Source organism: Pseudopodoces humilis, chromosome 1 (genome assembly GCF_049639895.1).
Source record: "Pseudopodoces humilis isolate 2021_Gansu_Grassland_sample_001 chromosome 1, ASM4963989v1, whole genome shotgun sequence".
Lineage (NCBI taxonomy): Eukaryota > Metazoa > Chordata > Aves > Passeriformes > Paridae > Pseudopodoces > Pseudopodoces humilis.
The window spans coordinates 927,196-946,995 of NC_142200.1; the positions used below are offsets into that span (position 1 = coordinate 927,196).

At 51.0% G+C, this 19,800-nt stretch overlaps 6 protein-coding genes across 6 annotated transcripts; all 6 read left to right on the top strand.

Moving 5' to 3' along the window:
• The first annotated feature begins 1,863 nt into the window (after positions 1-1,863).
• Positions 1,864-2,160, top strand: LOC148184985 (feather beta keratin-like). Its single transcript, XM_088061450.1, has one exon. It carries the CDS (start codon positions 1,864-1,866, stop codon positions 2,158-2,160), a length of 297 nt encoding a protein of 98 aa, XP_087917576.1.
• A 2,861-nt stretch (positions 2,161-5,021) lies between these two features.
• Positions 5,022-5,318, top strand: LOC148184986 (feather beta keratin-like). The gene has a single exon (XM_088063621.1). The coding sequence runs from the start codon at positions 5,022-5,024 to the stop codon at positions 5,316-5,318; it is 297 nt and encodes a 98-aa protein (XP_087919747.1).
• Positions 5,319-8,240: 2,922 nt separating this feature from the next.
• On the top strand, positions 8,241-8,537 carry LOC148184987 (feather beta keratin-like). Its single transcript, XM_088063625.1, has one exon. It carries the CDS (start codon positions 8,241-8,243, stop codon positions 8,535-8,537), a length of 297 nt encoding a protein of 98 aa, XP_087919751.1.
• A 2,921-nt stretch (positions 8,538-11,458) lies between these two features.
• Positions 11,459-11,755, top strand: LOC148184988 (feather beta keratin-like). Its single transcript, XM_088064605.1, has one exon. The coding sequence runs from the start codon at positions 11,459-11,461 to the stop codon at positions 11,753-11,755; it is 297 nt and encodes a 98-aa protein (XP_087920731.1).
• A 2,931-nt stretch (positions 11,756-14,686) lies between these two features.
• LOC148184989 (feather beta keratin-like) lies at positions 14,687-14,983 on the top strand. The gene has a single exon (XM_088062966.1). It carries the CDS (start codon positions 14,687-14,689, stop codon positions 14,981-14,983), a length of 297 nt encoding a protein of 98 aa, XP_087919092.1.
• Positions 14,984-17,843: 2,860 nt separating this feature from the next.
• Positions 17,844-18,152, top strand: LOC148184990 (feather beta keratin-like). Its single transcript, XM_088055857.1, has one exon. It carries the CDS (start codon positions 17,844-17,846, stop codon positions 18,150-18,152), a length of 309 nt encoding a protein of 102 aa, XP_087911983.1.
• Positions 18,153-19,800: the final 1,648 nt, after the last annotated feature.

Here is a 19,800-nt window from a genome sequence, read left to right on the forward strand (position 1 = left end):
AAAGCTCCACTGTGACCTTGTGATTTCTGTCTTCTCCAACAGCTGCTTTCCACTCTCTCGGTCGACAGCATGATCTGGAGCCCAATGCCATTCCTGCCCAGATGCAGAACTTCACCTATTCTGATCTTGAAATGCAGGAGATTCCTTTCACCATGAGACCCCAGACACATCTGACTGGTGGAATGACCAAGTGGTGCCTCAGACACTCCACCATCTGCCAACTTGCTGAGGAGGCAACTCTCCCACTGCCCACATGGAACGGAAGAGTCCAGGGGCTCACACCTGGCACAGATTCATAGCCCAGACCAGCCGGACCGACCTGGGATAGTTTGGGGCCCCTTATCACAGTAAACCCACAACCGTGAGTTCCATGACGTTGACTCACTGATGATACGGCACCTCTCCAAATATTGGTCACATCTTCAGTCCCCTTTCACATGCATCATCAACAGCAGACTTTGCTTTCAAATACTCCCACTTTAAAGGAAGAAAGACTGTGATGGAAGGGGCAGCGCCTCATGTTGCAAAGCCCAGAACAGCCTGACATGGCTCTGATGGAATGGGGCCCCTCTTCATAACACACCCGCAAACTAAACCACACAACTGCCACAAAATGACCTCACTGATGACATCCTTACTTTTCTTATGCTTCTGTTGTATAATCCAGTTTCTTTAACATGCACCTTCCCAGCAAATCCTCCCAGACACCAACTCTCCCTGTAAAGCAACCACCCAGGTCGGAGGGACATGGCCACAAGACCAGAACATGACAGTAAAGGATTGCGGCGATAAAAGCACTCCACAGATCACAATTCACAACTTTTGCCAGAGAAAAACGACATTAGAGTTTCCGTTCAGGTAACTCTACAGAGTAACAAGTCCAGCCCTGTTTTTCTCAAAAATGAATATCTGCAGTTCCTCCAACTACTCCTCACAAGTCTTCCTCCTATGCTGTACCACTTTTCCCTTCTAGATTTCACTCAGAACCCACCAATGGGACCCCTCAGTCTCACCTTGCAGGGCCCAAATGAGACCCTCGCTATGGATGAACCAACACAAGCCATTGGACAGCAGGGGAGGCGACACAGGGATTGTTTTCCCATATCCAGCAGGAAAGGTCTGGCATACAGACAGATTTAGAAAGTTGGCAACAGGATAGGGAGGGAGAGAATGTGAAGGAACGGAATATGTGTCAACCTCAGAAGAGCCCCAAAGGCCAGATGAGCCTGACTAGGCTTTTGGGGAATGAGGACCCTCTCCACAAGAACCCACAAACCACAGCACACCAGGGCCATGGGGTGACCTCACTCATGACACCTCACTCTCCAAAGCTTTGGTCATGTCTACAGCCCTCCACAAAAAACATCATCATCACCAGCCTTTGGTCTCTAATACTTGCATTTAAAAGCTGCCGTCAAGGTCAGATGGACACGGACTCAAAAGCAGGACATGACACTGCAGAATTGAGGGATGGAAAACCCTCCCCACCACATGACCCATCATTCTGAGACAGCCAGGAAATGTTACCTGCAAAATGCCCCAAGGCCACGGGACAAGGTGGCCCCACCCCTCCAGAACCAACATAAAAGCCAGCCAAGCACCTCTGTTCCTCACACACTTCTCCTCACACCTTCTGCTCCTGCTGACAACCAGGTGAGCCTCAAACCCCTGAGCCTCCAGCTCCTGCACCCCTGGGCCCTCTCTCCCTGAATGCTCAACTCCAGCCTCAGCAGCCCTCACGCCTCCTCACAACCCCACAACAGCCTCCACACTCTCTCAACACGCTGACACATCTCCCATTGCACCCCACACCTCTGTCCTTTCTCACTCCCCTCTCTTTCAGGAATCTTCTACACCACAATCATGACCTGCAACAACCTCTGCCGTCCCTGCGGACCCACCCCGCTGGCTAACAGCTGCAACGAGCCCTGTGCCCTGCAATGCCAGGATTCCCGTGTCATCATCAACCCTTCCCCTGTGCTGGTCACCCTGCCAGGACCCATCATGACCTCCTTCCCCCAGAACACCGTCGTCGGATCCACCTCCTCGGCTGCCGTCGGTAGCGAACTCAATGCCCAGGGACAGCCCATCTCTGGTGGCTTTGGCTACGGGCTGGGAGGCCTGGGCTGCTATGGCAGAAGGGGTGGCTACATCTGCTAAGGGACCTCAGCAACATCGCTGACACCACCAGCTCAGTCTGCTAACAATATCTCCTGCGAGCAAAGTACCTGGGCTGATGGTCGCTCTACTTCTGCCTCACACCCAATTCCTTCAGCTTCTTCTTTCTCATCATTCTTTCACTTCAATAAATTCTTCTTGCATCAGAACCTGAGTTGTCTCCTCTTTTTTTTGAATTCCAATGGTCTCATATCCTCACGGTGTGTAATGCCAGCACTCGACTATTATGGTGGATATAAAAGGAGGAAAGACTCATTCTTAGTAAATATCTCCCCAATAGTAACAACCAACACGGACACAGGAAATAGAGGACAAGGGGGGACCTTCCAGAACATGACACAAGCCCATCCCCTGATACACCAAATGCTTTGACACAACAATTCCCTCCTGTGCACTGCTCTGCCAAATTCACTCCATGACAGCACCCACTTTGAAACATTCTCTTCCCAGTTGTACTCTTGAGTCCTCCCAGCAAGCAGAGCAAAAGCATCATGCAAATGGGCAGCAACTCCAGAGCGTAAATGCTCCCATCCCCCTTCCTCAGGCAGACTCAAGCAAGAGTAGGGTTTCCAGGACTGTGGCCAGTGCAGTTTTAGACATCCAAAAAAAATGGATCCCGTTGTCTCTTACATTCGGTGACCATCCACACACACTGAAAACTTCTTGCCTCCTTTGCCAAGGGAATTCCATCCATTGTCATTTGTGCACCTGCCCCCTTTTCATTCATGTGAGCTGTGCTGAGAACAGCTGGGGTCTCACAAACTCCTGACATCCCCCTGCCCATCCTTGTCTCTTCAGAAACCCAGCACTTTTGTGCTTCTTCACCTGTGGAGGTCTGAACTGTCCACACCACTCCACATGGGATCTCACCAGTGCTCTAAAGAGAGGAACGGCCACCTCTAACCACTTCATGGCAAAAATTTCCAGAATTTGGTCTTAGAAACAGGGGATATCTTTTGAAAAAAATCTACACTGAGACCTTCTGGTTTCTTTATTCTCCAGCAGACACTTTCCAGTCTCTCAATCCAAAGCATGACCTGAGGCCCAATCCCATTCCTGCCCAGATGCAGAACTTCACACTTTCCACTCTTAAAATGCAGGGGATTCCTTTCATCCCTAGACGCCAGACACATCTGACTGGTGGAATGACCAAGTGGTGCCTCAGACACTCCACCATCTGCCAACTTGCTGAGGAGGCAACTCTCCCACTGCTCACATGGAACGGAAGAGTCCAGGTGCTCATTCCTGGCAAAGAAGCAAATCCCAGACCAGCTGGACTGACCAGGGATAGTTTGGGGCTGCTCACCACAACACACAGATAAAACCAAAAATATGAGTTGCACACTTTGACCTCACTGATGACACTGCACGTCTCCGAATATTGGTCATGTCTTAAGTCCCCTTTGACACTCATCATCAACACCAGACTTTGCTCTCAAACACTCACACTTTAAAGGAAGAACAACCGCGATGGAAGGGACAGGTCCTCATGCACGACACAGTTGCAAAGCCCAGACCAGCCTGACATGGCTCTGATGGAATGGGGCCCCTCTGCACAACACACGCACAAACTAAACCACACAACTGCCACAAAATGACCTCACGGATGACACCCATACTTTTCCTAGGCCTGTGTCGTATATTCTGGTTTCTCTGACACGCACCCTCCAAGCAAATCCTCCCAAATACCAACTCTCACTTAAAAGCTGCCAACAAGGTCGGATGGACACTGCCTTAAGAGCAGGAAGTGACAGTGAAGCATTGTGGTGAGAAAGACGCTCCCCACATCACAAATCACAAACTAATGCTAGTCAAAACCAAAATTATAATTTCTGTTCAGGTACCTCTAGAGAGTAACAGGTTCAACCCTCTTTTTCTCTAAAGTTAATGTCTACAGTTCCTCCAAGTGCTCCTCACATGTCTTCTTATCCTGCACCACTTTTCCTTACAAGATTTCACTCAGAGCCCACCAATGGAATCCCTCCTTTTGACTTAGCAGGATCCAAATGAGACCCTCACTATGGATGAACCAACACAAGCCATTGGACAGCAGGGGAGGCATCACAGGGATTGTGTTCCCATATCCAGCAGGAAAGGCCTGGCATAAAGACGGGATTAGAATGTTGAAAACAGAATAGGGAGGGAGATAATGTGATGGAAGGGGACATCTGAACACCTCCAGAAGATTCCCAAAGGCCGGATAAGCCTGACTAGGCTTTTGGGGAATGAGGACCCTCTCCACAAGAACCCACAAACCACAGCACACCAGGGCCATGGGGTGACCTCACTCATGACACCTCACTCTCCAAAGCTTTGGTCACATCTACAGCCCTCCACAAAAAACATCATCATCAACAGCCTTTAGTCTCTAATACTTGCATTTGAAAGCTGCCGCCAAGGTCAGATGGACATGGACTCAAAAGCACGACATGACACAGTAGAGTTGTGGGATGGAAAACGCTCCCCACCACATGACCCATCATTCTGAGACAGCCAGGAACTGCATCCTGCAAAATGCCCCAAGGCCAAGGGACAAGGTGGTCCCACCCCTCCAGAACCAGCATAAAAGCCAGCCCAGCACCTCTGTCCCTCACACACTCCTCCTCACGCCTTCTGCTCCTGCTGACAACCAGGTGAGCCTCAAACCCCTGACCCTCCTGCTCCTGCACCCCTGGGCCCTCTCTTAGAGCATGCTCGGCCCCAGCCTCAGCAGCCCCCACACCTCCTCACAACCCTACAACAGCCTCCACACTCTCTCAACATGCTGACACATCTCCCCTTGCACCCTGCACCCCTGTCCTTTCTCACTCCCCTCTCTTCCAGGAATCCTCCACACCACACCCATGGCCTGCAACAACCTCTGCCGTCCCTGCGGACCCACCCCGCTGGCCAACAGCTGCAACGAGCCCTGTGCCCTGCAATGCCAGGATTCCCGTGTCATCATTGACCCTGCCCCTGTGCTGATCACCCTGCCAGGCCCCATCATGACCTCCTTCCCCCAGAACACCGTCGTCGGATCCACCTCCTCGGCTGCCGTCGGTAGCGAACTCAATGCCCAGGGACAGCCCATCTCTGGTGGCTTTGGCTACGGGCTGGGAGGCCTGGGCTGCTATGGCAGAAGGGGTGGCTACATCTGCTAAGGGACCTCGGCACCACCTCTGACACACCAGCTCGAGGCTCTGGCAGCAACTCCTGCAAGACAAGCACCTGGGCTGATGGTTGTTCTACTTGTACCTCACACCCAATTCCTTCAGCTTCTTCTTTCCCATCATTCTAGTACTTCAATAAATTCTTCTTGCATCAGAACCTGAGTTGTCCCCTTGTTTTTTTGGAATTCCAATGATCTCACATCCTCACGGCGTGTAAAGCCAGCACGCAACCATTATGATGGATATAAAAGGAGGAAAGAACCGTTCTTAGCAAATACCTCTCCAACAGTAACAACCAACACTGACACAGGAAACAGAGGACAAGGGGGGACCTTCCAGAACATGACACAAGCCCATCACCTGATACACCAAAGACCTTGACACAACAATTCTCTCCTGGGCACTGCTCTGCCAAAATCACTCCATGCCAGCACGCACTTTGAAACATTCTCTTCTCAGCAGCACTCTTGAGTCCTCCCAGCAAACAGGGCAATAACATCATGCACTTGGGCAGCAACTCCAGAGTGCATATGATTCCAGCCCCCTTCCTCAAGCAGCCTCAAGTAAGAGTAGGGTTTCCAGGACTGTGGCCAGAGCAGTTTTGGACATTAAAGAAAAGAGACCCTGTTGTCTCTTACACTCTGTGACCATCTACACACTGAAATATTCTTGCCTCCTTTGCCCAGGGACTTCCATCCACTTTCATTTTTGCTTTTGCCCTCTTTCATTTAAGATATGCACTGCTGAGAATAGCAGGGCTCTCACAAACTCCTGACGTCCCCCTGCCCATCTTTGTCTCTTCAGAATCCCAGCTCTCTCAGTCTCTCCTCTAGCAAACATTCTCCAGCCCTGGCACTATCTGGTGGCCCCCAAACGGTCTTCCTTCACCACCCACTATTGTGCTTCTTCACCTCTGGAGGTCTGAACTGTCCACACCACTCCACATGGGATCTACCCAGTGCTCTAAAGAGAGGAACAGCCACTTCTCTCAAATTCATGGCAACAAGTTTCAGAATTCTGTCTTGGAGATGGCTGACATCCTTTGAAGGAAAGCTCCACTGTGACCTTGTGATTTCTGTCTTCTCCAACAGCTGCTTTCCACTCTCTCGGTCGACAGCATGATCTGGAGCCCAATGCCATTCCTGCCCAGATGCAGAACTTCACCTATTCTGATCTTGAAATGCAGGAGATTCCTTTCACCATGAGACCCCAGACACATCTGACTGGTGGAATGACCAAGTGGTGCCTCAGACACTCCACCATCTGCCAACTTGCTGAGGAGGCAACTCTCCCACTGCCCACATGGAACGGAAGAGTCCAGGGGCTCACACCTGGCACAGATTCATAGCCCAGACCAGCCGGACCGACCTGGGATAGTTTGGGGGCCCCTTATCACAGTAAACCCACAACCGTGAGTTCCATGACGTTGACTCACTGATGATACGGCACCTCTCCAAATATTGGTCACATCTTCAGTCCCCTTTCACATGCATCATCAACAGCAGACTTTGCTTTCAAATACTCCCACTTTAAAGGAAGAAAGACTGTGATGGAAGGGGCAGCGCCTCATGTTGCAAAGCCCAGAACAGCCTGACATGGCTCTGATGGAATGGGGCCCCTCTTCATAACACACCCGCAAACTAAACCACACAACTGCCACAAAATGACCTCACTGATGACATCCTTACTTTTCTTATGCTTCTGTTGTATAATCCAGTTTCTTTAACATGCACCTTCCCAGCAAATCCTCCCAGACACCAACTCTCCCTGTAAAGCAACCACCCAGGTCGGAGGGACATGGCCACAAGACCAGAACATGACAGTAAAGGATTGCGGCGATAAAAGCACTCCACAGATCACAATTCACAACTTTTGCCAGAGAAAAACGACATTAGAGTTTCCGTTCAGGTAACTCTACAGAGTAACAAGTCCAGCCCTGTTTTTCTCAAAAATGAATATCTGCAGTTCCTCCAACTACTCCTCACAAGTCTTCCTCCTATGCTGCACCACTTTTCCCTTCTAGATTTCACTCAGAACCCACCAATGGGACCCCTCAGTCTCACCTTGCAGGGCCCAAATGAGACCCTCGCTATGGATGAACCAACACAAGCCATTGGACAGCAGGGGAGGCGACACAGGGATTGTTTTCCCATATCCAGCAGGAAAGGCCTGGCATACAGACAGATTTAGAAAGTTGGCAACAGGATAGGGAGGGAGAGAATGTGAAGGAACGGAATATGTGTCAACCTCAGAAGAGCCCCAAAGGCCAGATGAGCCTGACTAGGCTTTTGGGGAATGAGGACCCTCTCCACAAGAACCCACAAACCACAGCACACCAGGGCCATGGGGTGACCTCACTCATGACACCTCACTCTCCAAAGCTTTGGTCATGTCTACAGCCCTCCACAAAAAACATCATCATCACCAGCCTTTGGTCTCTAATACTTGCATTTAAAAGCCGCCGTCAAGGTCAGATGGACACGGACTCAAAAGCAGGACATGACACTGCAGAATTGAGGGATGGAAAACCCTCCCCACCACATGACCCATCATTCTGAGACAGCCAGGAAATGTTACCTGCAAAATGCCCCAAGGCCACGGGACAAGGTGGCCCCACCCCTCCAGAACCAACATAAAAGCCAGCCAAGCACCTCTGTTCCTCACACACTTCTCCTCACACCTTCTGCTCCTGCTGACAACCAGGTGAGCCTCAAACCCCTGACCCTCCAGCTCCTGCACCCATGGGCCTTCTCTCCCTGCATGCTCAGCCCCAGCCTCAGCAGCCCCCACACCTCCTCACAACCCTACAACAGCCTCCACACTCTCTCAACATGCTGACACATCTCCCCTTGCACCCTGCACCCCTGTCCTTTCTCACTCCCCTCTCTTCCAGGAATCCTCCACACCACACCCATGGCCTGCAACAACCTCTGCCGTCCCTGCGGACCCACCCCGCTGGCCAACAGCTGCAACGAGCCCTGTGCCCTGCAATGCCAGGATTCCCGTGTCATCATTGACCCTGCCCCTGTGCTGATCACCCTGCCAGGCCCCATCATGACCTCCTTCCCCCAGAACACCGTCGTCGGATCCACCTCCTCGGCTGCCGTCGGTAGCGAACTCAATGCCCAGGGACAGCCCATCTCTGGTGGCTTTGGCTACGGGCTGGGAGGCCTGGGCTGCTATGGCAGAAGGGGTGGCTACATCTGCTAAGGGACCTCGGCACCACCTCTGACACACCAGCTCGAGGCTCTGGCAGCAACTCCTGCAAGACAAGCACCTGGGCTGATGGTTGTTCTACTTGTACCTCACACCCAATTCCTTCAGCTTCTTCTTTCCCATCATTCTAGTACTTCAATAAATTCTTCTTGCATCAGAACCTGAGTTGTCCCCTTGTTTTTTTGGAATTCCAATGATCTCACATCCTCACGGCGTGTAAAGCCAGCACGCAACCATTATGATGGATATAAAAGGAGGAAAGAACCGTTCTTAGCAAATACCTCTCCAACAGTAACAACCAACACTGACACAGGAAACAGAGGACAAGGGGGGACCTTCCAGAACATGACACAAGCCCATCACCTGATACACCAAAGACCTTGACACAACAATTCTCTCCTGGGCACTGCTCTGCCAAAATCACTCCATGCCAGCACGCACTTTGAAACATTCTCTTCTCAGCAGCACTCTTGAGTCCTCCCAGCAAACAGGGCAATAACATCATGCACTTGGGCAGCAACTCCAGAGTGCATATGATTCCAGCCCCCTTCCTCAAGCAGCCTCAAGTAAGAGTAGGGTTTCCAGGACTGTGGCCAGAGCAGTTTTGGACATTAAAGAAAAGAGACCCTGTTGTCTCTTACACTCTGTGACCATCTACACACTGAAATATTCTTGCCTCCTTTGCCCAGGGACTTCCATCCACTTTCATTTTTGCTTTCGCCCTCTTTCATTTAAGATATGCACTGCTGAGAATAGCAGGGCTCTCACAAACTCCTGACGTCCCCCTGCCCATCTTTGTCTCTTCAGAATCCCAGCTCTCTCAGTCTCTCCTCTAGCAAACATTCTCCAGCCCTGGCACTATCTGGTGGCCCCCAAACGGTCTTCCTTCACCACCCACTATTGTGCTTCTTCACCTCTGGAGGTCTGAACTGTCCACACCACTCCACATGGGATCTACCCAGTGCTCTAAAGAGAGGAACAGCCACTTCTCTCAAATTCATGGCAACAAGTTTCAGAATTCTGTCTTGGAGATGGCTGACATCCTTTGAAGGAAAGCTCCACTGTGACCTTGTGATTTCTGTCTTCTCCAACAGCTGCTTTCCACTCTCTCGGTCGACAGCATGATCTGGAGCCCAATGCCATTCCTGCCCAGATGCAGAACTTCACCTATTCTGATCTTGAAATGCAGGAGATTCCTTTCACCATGAGACCCCAGACACATCTGACTGGTGGAATGACCAAGTGGTGCCTCAGACACTCCACCATCTGCCAACTTGCTGAGGAGGCAACTCTCCCACTGCCCACATGGAACGGAAGAGTCCAGGGGCTCACACCTGGCACAGATTCATAGCCCAGACCAGCCGGACCGACCTGGGATAGTTTGGGGCCCCTTATCACAGTAAACCCACAACCGTGAGTTCCATGACGTTGACTCACTGATGATACGGCACCTCTCCAAATATTGGTCACATCTTCAGTCCCCTTTCACATGCATCATCAACAGCAGACTTTGCTTTCAAATACTCCCACTTTAAAGGAAGAAAGACTGTGATGGAAGGGGCAGCGCCTCATGTTGCAAAGCCCAGAACAGCCTGACATGGCTCTGATGGAATGGGGCCCCTCTTCATAACACACCCGCAAACTAAACCACACAACTGCCACAAAATGACCTCACTGATGACATCCTTACTTTTCTTATGCTTCTGTTGTATAATCCAGTTTCTTTAACATGCACCTTCCCAGCAAATCCTCCCAGACACCAACTCTCCCTGTAAAGCAACCACCCAGGTCGGAGGGACATGGCCACAAGACCAGAACATGACAGTAAAGGATTGCGGCGATAAAAGCACTCCACAGATCACAATTCACAACTTTTGCCAGAGAAAACCGACATTAGAGTTTCCGTTCAGGTAACTCTACAGAGTAACAAGTCCAGCCCTGTTTTTCTCAAAAATGAATATCTGCAGTTCCTCCAACTACTCCTCACAAGTCTTCCTCCTATGCTGCACCACTTTTCCCTTCTAGATTTCACTCAGAACCCACCAATGGGACCCCTCAGTCTCACCTTGCAGGGCCCAAATGAGACCCTCGCTATGGATGAACCAACACAAGCCATTGGACAGCAGGGGAGGCGACACAGGGATTGTTTTCCCATATCCAGCAGGAAAGGCCTGGCATACAGACAGATTTAGAAAGTTGGCAACAGGATAGGGAGGGAGAGAATGTGAAGGAACGGAATATGTGTCAACCTCAGAAGAGCCCCAAAGGCCAGATGAGCCTGACTAGGCTTTTGGGGAATGAGGACCCTCTCCACAAGAACCCACAAACCACAGCACACCAGGGCCATGGGGTGACCTCACTCATGACACCTCACTCTCCAAAGCTTTGGTCATGTCTACAGCCCTCCACAAAAAACATCATCATCACCAGCCTTTGGTCTCTAATACTTGCATTTAAAAGCCGCCGTCAAGGTCAGATGGACACGGACTCAAAAGCAGGACATGACACTGCAGAATTGAGGGATGGAAAACCCTCCCCACCACATGACCCATCATTCTGAGACAGCCAGGAAATGTTACCTGCAAAATGCCCCAAGGCCACGGGACAAGGTGGCCCCACCCCTCCAGAACCAACATAAAAGCCAGCCAAGCACCTCTGTTCCTCACACACTTCTCCTCACACCTTCTGCTCCTGCTGACAACCAGGTGAGCCTCAAACCCCTGACCCTCCTGCTCCTGCACCCATGGGCCTTCTCTCCCTGCATGCTCAGCCCCAGCCTCAGCAGCCCCCACACCTCCTCACAACCCTACAACAGCCTCCACACTCTGTCAACATGCTGACACATCTCCCCTTGCACCCTGCACCCCTGTCCTTTCTCACTCCCCTCTCTTCCAGGAATCCTCCACACCACACCCATGGCCTGCAACAACCTCTGCCGTCCCTGCGGACCCACCCCGCTGGCCAACAGCTGCAACGAGCCCTGTGCCCTGCAATGCCAGGATTCCCGTGTCATCATTGACCCTGCCCCTGTGCTGATCACCCTGCCAGGCCCCATCATGACCTCCTTCCCCCAGAACACCGTCGTCGGATCCACCTCCTCGGCTGCCGTCGGTAGCGAACTCAATGCCCAGGGACAGCCCATCTCTGGTGGCTTTGGCTACGGGCTGGGAGGCCTGGGCTGCTACGGCAGAAGGGGTGGCTACATCTGCTAAGGGACCTCGGCACCACCTCTGACACACCAGCTCGAGGCTCTGGCAGCAATTCCTGCAAGACAAGCACCTGGGCTGATGGTTGTTCTACTTGTACCTCACACCCAATTCCTTCAGCTTCTTCTTTCCCATCATTCTAGTACTTCAATAAATTCTTCTTGCATCAGAACCTGAGTTGTCCCCTTGTTTTTTTGGAATTCCAATGATCTCACATCCTCACGGCGTGTAAAGCCAGCACGCAACCATTATGATGGATATAAAAGGAGGAAAGAACCGTTCTTAGCAAATACCTCTCCAACAGTAACAACCAACACTGACACAGGAAACAGAGGACAAGGGGGGACCTTCCAGAACATGACACAAGCCCATCACCTGATACACCAAAGACCTTGACACAACAATTCTCTCCTGGGCACTGCTCTGCCAAAATCACTCCATGCCAGCACGCACTTTGAAACATTCTCTTCTCAGCAGCACTCTTGAGTCCTCCCAGCAAACAGGGCAATAACATCATGCACTTGGGCAGCAACTCCAGAGTGCATATGATTCCAGCCCCCTTCCTCAAGCAGCCTCAAGTAAGAGTAGGGTTTCCAGGACTGTGGCCAGAGCAGTTTTGGACATTAAAGAAAAGAGACCCTGTTGTCTCTTACACTCTGTGACCATCTACACACTGAAATATTCTTGCCTCCTTTGCCCAGGGACTTCCATCCACTTTCATTTTTGCTTTCGCCCTCTTTCATTTAAGATATGCACTGCTGAGAATAGCAGGGCTCTCACAAACTCCTGACGTCCCCCTGCCCATCTTTGTCTCTTCAGAATCCCAGCTCTCTCAGTCTCTCCTCTAGCAAACATTCTCCAGCCCTGGCACTATCTGGTGGCCCCCAAACGGTCTTCCTTCACCACCCACTATTGTGCTTCTTCACCTCTGGAGGTCTGAACTGTCCACACCACTCCACATGGGATCTACCCAGTGCTCTAAAGAGAGGAACAGCCACTTCTCTCAAATTCATGGCAACAAGTTTCAGAATTCTGTCTTGGAGATGGCTGACATCCTTTGAAGGAAAGCTCCACTGTGACCTTGTGATTTCTGTCTTCTCCAACAGCTGCTTTCCACTCTCTCGGTCGACAGCATGATCTGGAGCCCAATGCCATTCCTGCCCAGATGCAGAACTTCACCTATTCTGATCTTGAAATGCAGGAGATTCCTTTCACCATGAGACCCCAGACACATCTGACTGGTGGAATGACCAAGTGGTGCCTCAGACACTCCACCATCTGCCAACTTGCTGAGGAGGCAACTCTCCCACTGCCCACATGGAACGGAAGAGTCCAGGGGCTCACACCTGGCACAGATTCATAGCCCAGACCAGCCGGACCGACCTGGGATAGTTTGGGGCCCCTTATCACAGTAAACCCACAACCGTGAGTTCCATGACGTTGACTCACTGATGATACGGCACCTCTCCAAATATTGGTCACATCTTCAGTCCCCTTTCACATGCATCATCAACAGCAGACTTTGCTTTCAAATACTCCCACTTTAAAGGAAGAAAGACTGTGATGGAAGGGGCAGCGCCTCATGCACGACACAGTTGCAAAGACCAGAACAGCCTGACATGGCTCTGATGGAATGGGGCCCCTCTTCATAACACACCCGCAAACTAAACCACACAACTGCCACAAAATGACCTCACTGATGACATCCTTACTTTTCTTATGCTTCTGTTGTATAATCCAGTTTCTTTAACATGCACCTTCCCAGCAAATCCTCCCAGACACCAACTCTCCCTGTAAAGCAACCACCCAGGTCGGAGGGACATGGCCACAAGACCAGAACATGACAGTAAAGGATTGCAGCGATAAAAGCACTCCACAGATCACAGTTCACAACTTTTGCCAGAGAAAACCGACATTAGAGTTTCCGTTCAGGTAACTCTACAGAGTAACAAGTCCAGCCCTGTTTTTCTCAAAAATGAATATCTGCAGTTCCTCCAACTACTCCTCACAAGTCTTCCTCCTATGCTGCACCACTTTTCCCTTCTAGATTTCACTCAGAACCCACCAATGGGACCCCTCAGTCTCACCTTGCAGGGCCCAAATGAGACCCTCGCTATGGATGAACCAACACAAGCCACTGGACAGCAGGGGAGGCGACACAGGGATTGTTTTCCCATATCCAGCAGGAAAGGCCTGGCATACAGACAGATTTAGAAAGTTGGCAACAGGATAGGGAGGGAGAGAATGTGAAGGAACGGAATATGTGTCAACCTCAGAAGAGCCCCAAAGGCCAGATGAGCCTGACTAGGCTTTTGGGGAATGAGGACCCTCTCCACAAGAACCCACAAACCACAGCACACCAGGGCCATGGGGTGACCTCACTCATGACACCTCACTCTCCAAAGCTTTGGTCATGTCTACAGCCCTCCACAAAAAACATCATCATCAACAGCCTTTGGTCTCTAATACTTGCATTTAAAAGCTGCCGCCAAGGTCAGATGGACACGGACTCAAAAGCAGGACATGACACTGCAGAATTGAGGGATGGAAAACCCTCCCCACCACATGACCCATCATTCTGAGACAGCCAGGAAATGTTACCTGCAAAATGCCCCAAGGCCACGGGACAAGGTGGCCCCACCCCTCCAGAACCAACATAAAAGCCAGCCAAGCACCTCTGTTCCTCACACACTTCTCCTCACACCTTCTGCTCCTGCTGACAACCAGGTGAGCCTCAAACCCCTGAGCCTCCAGCTCCTGCACCCCTGGGCCCTCTCTCCCTGCATGCTCAGCTCCAGCCTCAGCAGCCCTCACGCCTCCTCACAGCCCCACAACAGCCTCCACACTCTCTCAACACGCTGACACATCTCCCATTGCACCCCGCACCTCTGTCCTTTCTCACTCCCCTCTCTTTCAGGAATCCTCTACACCACAATCATGACCTGCAACAACCTCTGCCGTCCCTGCGGACCCACCCCGCTGGCTAACAGCTGCAACGAGCCCTGTGCCCTGCAATGCCAGGATTCCCGTGTCATCATCAACCCTTCCCCTGTGCTGGTCACCCTGCCAGGACCCATCATGACCTCCTTCCCCCAGAACACCGTCGTCGGATCCACCTCCTCGGCTGCCGTTGGTAGCGAACTCAATGCCCAGGGACAGCCCATCTCTGGTGGCTTTGGCTACGGGCTGGGAGGCCTGGGCTGCTATGGCAGAAGGGGCGGCTACATCTGCTAAGGGACCTCAGCACCATCCCTGACACCACCAGCTCAGTCTGCTAACAATATCTCCTGCGAGCAAAGTACCTGGGCTGATGGTTGCTCTACTTCTGCCTCACACCCAATTCCTTCAGCTTCTTCTTTCTCATCATTCTTTCACTTCAATAAATTCTTCTTGCATCAGAACCTGAGTTGTCTCCTCTTTTTTTTGAATTCCAATGGTCTCACATCCTCACGGTGTGTAATGCCAGCACTCGACTATTATGATGGATATAAAAGGAGGAAAGACTCGTTCTTTGTAAATATATCCCCAATAGTAACAACCAACACGGACACAGGAAACAGAGGACAAGGGGGGACCTTCCAGAACATGACACAAGCCCATCCCCTGATACACCAAAGGCTTTGACACAACAATTCCCTCCTGTGCACTGCTCTGCCAAATTCACTCCATGACAGCACCCACTTTGGAACATTCTCTTCCCAGTTGTATTCTTGAGTCCTCCCAGCAAGCAGAGCAAAAGCATCATGCAAATGGGCAGCAACTCCAGAGCGTAAATGCTCCCATCCCCCTTCCTCAGGCAGACTCAAGCAAGAGTAGGGTTTCCAGGACTGTGGCCAGTGCAGTTTTAGACATCCAAAAAAAATGAATCCCGTTGTCTCTTACATTCGGTGACCATCCACACACACTGAAAACTTCTTGCCTCCTTCGCCAAGGGACTTCCATCCATTGTCATTTGTGCACCTGCCCTCTTTTCATTCATGTGAGCTGTGCTGAGAACAGCTGGGTTCTCACAAACTCCTGACATCCCCCTGCCCATCCTTGTCTCTTCAGAAACCCAGCACTTTTGTGCTTCTTCACCTGTGGAGGTCTGAACTGTCCACACCACTCCACATGGGATCTCACCAGTGCTCTAAAGAGAGGAACGGCCAACTCTAACCACTTCATGGCAAAAATTTCCAGAATTTGGTCTTAGAAACAGGGGATATCTTTTGAAAAAAATCTACACTGAGACCTTCTGGTTTCTTTATTCTCCAGCAGACACTTTCCAGTCTCTCAATCCAAAGCATGACCTGAGGCCCAATCCCATTCCTGCCCAGATGCAGAACTTCACACTTTCCACTCTTAAAATGCAGGGGATTCCTTTCATCCCTAGACGCCAGACACATCTGACTGGTGGAATGACCAAGTGGTGCCTCAGACACTCCACCATCTGCCAACTTGCTGAGGAGGCAACTCTCCCACTGCTCACATGGAACGGAAGAGTCCAGGTGCTCACACCTGGCAAAGAAGCAAATCCCAGACCAGCCAGACTGACCTGGGATAGTTTGGGGCCGCTCTCCACAACACACAGATAAAACCAAAAATATGAGTTGCACACTTTGACCTCACTGATGACACTGCACGTCTCCAAATATTGGTCATGTCTTAAGTCCCCTTTGACACTCATCATCAACACCAGACTTTGCTCTCAAACACTCACACTTTAAAGGAAGAACGACCGCGATGGAAGGGACAGGTCCTCATGCACGACACAGTTGCAAAGCCCAGACCAGCCTGACATGGCTCTGATGGAATGGGGCCCCTCTGCACAACACACGCACAAACTAAACCACACAACTGCCACAAAATGACCTCACGGATGACACCCATACTTTTCCTAGGCCTGTGTCGTATATTCTGGTTTCTCTGACACGCACCCTCCAAGCAAATCCTCCCAAATACCAACTCTCACTTAAAAGCTGCCAACAAGGTCGGATGGACACTGCCTTAAGAGCAGGAAGTGACAGTGAAGCATTGTGGTGAGAAAGACGCTCCCCACATCACAAATCACAAACTAATGCTAGTCAAAACCAAAATTATAATTTCTGTTCAGGTACCTCTAGAGAGTAACAGGTTCAACCCTCTTTTTCTCTAAAGTTAATGTCTACAGTTCCTCCAAGTGCTCCTCACATGTCTTCTTATCCTGCACCACTTTTCCTTACTAGATTTCACTCAGAGCCCACCAATGGAATCCCTCCTTTTGACTTAGCAGGATCCAAATGAGACCCTCACTACGGATGAACCAACACAAGCCATTGGACAGCAGGGGAGGCGTCACAGGGATTGTTTTCCCATATCCAGCAGGAAAGGCCTGGCATAAAGACGGAATTAGAATGTTGAAAACAGAATAGGGAGGGAGATAATGTGATGGAAGGGGACATCTGTCACCTCCAGAAGATTCCCAAAGGCCGGATAAGCCTGACTAGGCTTTTGGGGAATGAGGACCCTCTCCACAAGAACCCACAAACCACAGCACACCAGGGCCATGGGGTGACCTCACTCATGACACCTCACTCTCCAAAGCTTTGGTCATGTCTACAGCCCTCCACAAAAAACATCATCATCAACAGCCTTTGGTCTCTAATACTTGCATTTAAAAGCTGCCGCCAAGGTCAGATGGACACGGACTCAAAAGCACGACATGACACAGTAGAGTTGTGGGATGGAAAACCCTCCCCACCACATGACCCATCATTCTGAGACAGCCAGGAACTGCATCCTGCAAAATGCCCCAAGGCCACGGGACAAGGTGGCCCCACCCCTCCAGAACCAACATAAAAGCCAGCCAAGCACCTCTGTTCCTCACACACTTCTCCTCACACCTTCTGCTCCTGCTGACAACCAGGTGAGCCTCAAACCCCTGAGCCTCCAGCTCCTGCACCCCTGGGCCCTCTCTCCCTGCATGCTCAGCTCCAGCCTCAGCAGCCCTCACGCCTCCTCACAGCCCCACAACAGCCTCCCCACTCTCTCAACACGCTGACACATCTCCCCTTGCACCCCGCACCTCTGTCCTTTCTCACTCCCCTCTCTTTCAGGAATCCTCTACACCACAATCATGACCTGCAACAACCTCTGCCGTCCCTGCGGACCCACCCCGCTGGCTAACAGCTGCAACGAGCCCTGTGCCCTGCAATGCCAGGATTCCCGTGTCATCATCAACCCTTCCCCTGTGCTGGTCACCCTGCCAGGACCCATCATGACCTCCTTCCCCCAGAACACTGTCGTCGGATCCACCTCCTCGGCTGCCGTTGGTAGCGAACTCAATGCCCAGGGACAGCCCATCTCTGGTGGCTTTGGCTACGGGCTTGGCTACGGGCTGGGAGGCCTGGGCTGCTATGGCAGAAGGGGTGGCTACATCTGCTAAGGGACCTCAGCACCATCCCTGACACCACCAGCTCAGTCTGCTGACAATATCTCCTGCGAGCAAAGTACCTGGGCTTATGGTCGATCTACCTCTGCCTCACACCTAACTCCTTCAGCTTCTTCTTTCTCATCATTCTTTCACTTCAATAAATTCTTCTTGCATCAGAACCTGAGTTGTCTCCTCTTTTTTTTGAATTCCAATGGTCTCACATCCTCACGGTGTGTAATGCCAGCACTCGACTATTATGATGGATATAAAAGGAGGAAAGACTCGTTCTTTGTAAATATATCCCCAATAGTAACAACCAACACGGACACAGGAAATAGAGGACAAGGGGGGACCTTCCAGAACATGACACAAGCCCATCCCCTGATACACCAAATGCTTTGACACAACAATTCCCTCCTGTGCACTGCTCTGCCAAATTCAGTCCATGACAGCACCCACTTTGGAACATTCTCTTCCCAGTTGTATTCTTGAGTCCTCCCAGCAAGCAGAGCAAAAGCATCATGCAAATGGGCAGCAACTCCAGAGCGTAAATGCTCCCATCCCCCTTCCTCAGGCAGACTCAAGCAAGAGTAGGGTTTCCAGGACTGTGGCCAGTGCAGTTTTAGACATCCAAAAAAAATGGATCCCGTTGTCTCTTACATTCGGTGACCATCCACACACACTGAAAACTTCTTGCCTCCTTTGCCAAGGGAATTCCATCCATTGTCATTTGTGCACCTGCCCCCTTTTCATTCATGTGAGCTGTGCTGAGAACAGCTGGGTTCTCACAAACTCCTGACATCCCCCTGCCCATCCTTGTCTCTTCAGAAACCCAGCACTTTTGTGCTTCTTCACCTGTGGAGGTCTGAACTGTCCACACCACTCCACATGGGATCTCACCAGTGCTCTAAAGAGAGGAACGGCCACCTCTAACCACTTCATGGCAAAAATTTCCAGAATTTGGTCTTAGAAACAGGGGATATCTTTTGAAAAAAATCTACACTGAGACCTTCTGGTTTCTTTATTCTCCAGCAGACACTTTCCAGTCTCTCAATCCAAAGCATGACCTGAGGCCCAATCCCATTCCTGCCCAGATGCAGAACTTCACACTTTCCACTCTTAAAATGCAGGGGATTCCTTTCATCCCTAGACGCCAGACACATCTGACTGGTGGAATGACCAAGTGGTGCCTCAGACACTCCACCATCTGCCAACTTGCTGAGGAGGCAACTCTCCCACTGCTCACATGGAACGGAAGAGTCCAGGTGCTCATACCTGGCAAAGAAGCAAATCCCAGACCAGCCAGACTGACCAGGGATAGTTTGGGGCCGCTCTCCACAACACACAGATAAAACCAAAAATATGAGTTGCACACTTTGACCTCACTGATGACACTGCACGTCTCCAAATATTGGTCATGTCTTAAGTCCCCTTTGACACTCATCATCAACACCAGACTTTGCTCTCAAACACTCACACTTTAAAGGAAGAACGACCGCGATGGAAGGGACAGGTCCTCATGCACGACACAGTTGCAAAGCCCAGACCAGCCTGACATGGCTCTGATGGAATGGGGCCCCTCTGCACAACACACGCACAAACTAAACCACACAACTGCCACAAAATGACCTCACGGATGACACCCATACTTTTCCTAGGC

What these genes read in the sequence shown, in the direction of transcription:
- LOC148184986 (XM_088063621.1), top strand. Translation starts at nt 5,022, where the DNA reads ATGGCCTGCAACAACCTCTGCCGTCCCTGCGGACCCACCCCGCTGGCC.
- LOC148184989 (XM_088062966.1), top strand. Translation starts at nt 14,687, where the DNA reads ATGACCTGCAACAACCTCTGCCGTCCCTGCGGACCCACCCCGCTGGCT.
- LOC148184988 (XM_088064605.1), top strand. Translation starts at nt 11,459, where the DNA reads ATGGCCTGCAACAACCTCTGCCGTCCCTGCGGACCCACCCCGCTGGCC.
- LOC148184987 (XM_088063625.1), top strand. Translation starts at nt 8,241, where the DNA reads ATGGCCTGCAACAACCTCTGCCGTCCCTGCGGACCCACCCCGCTGGCC.
- LOC148184990 (XM_088055857.1), top strand. Translation starts at nt 17,844, where the DNA reads ATGACCTGCAACAACCTCTGCCGTCCCTGCGGACCCACCCCGCTGGCT.
- LOC148184985 (XM_088061450.1), top strand. Translation starts at nt 1,864, where the DNA reads ATGACCTGCAACAACCTCTGCCGTCCCTGCGGACCCACCCCGCTGGCT.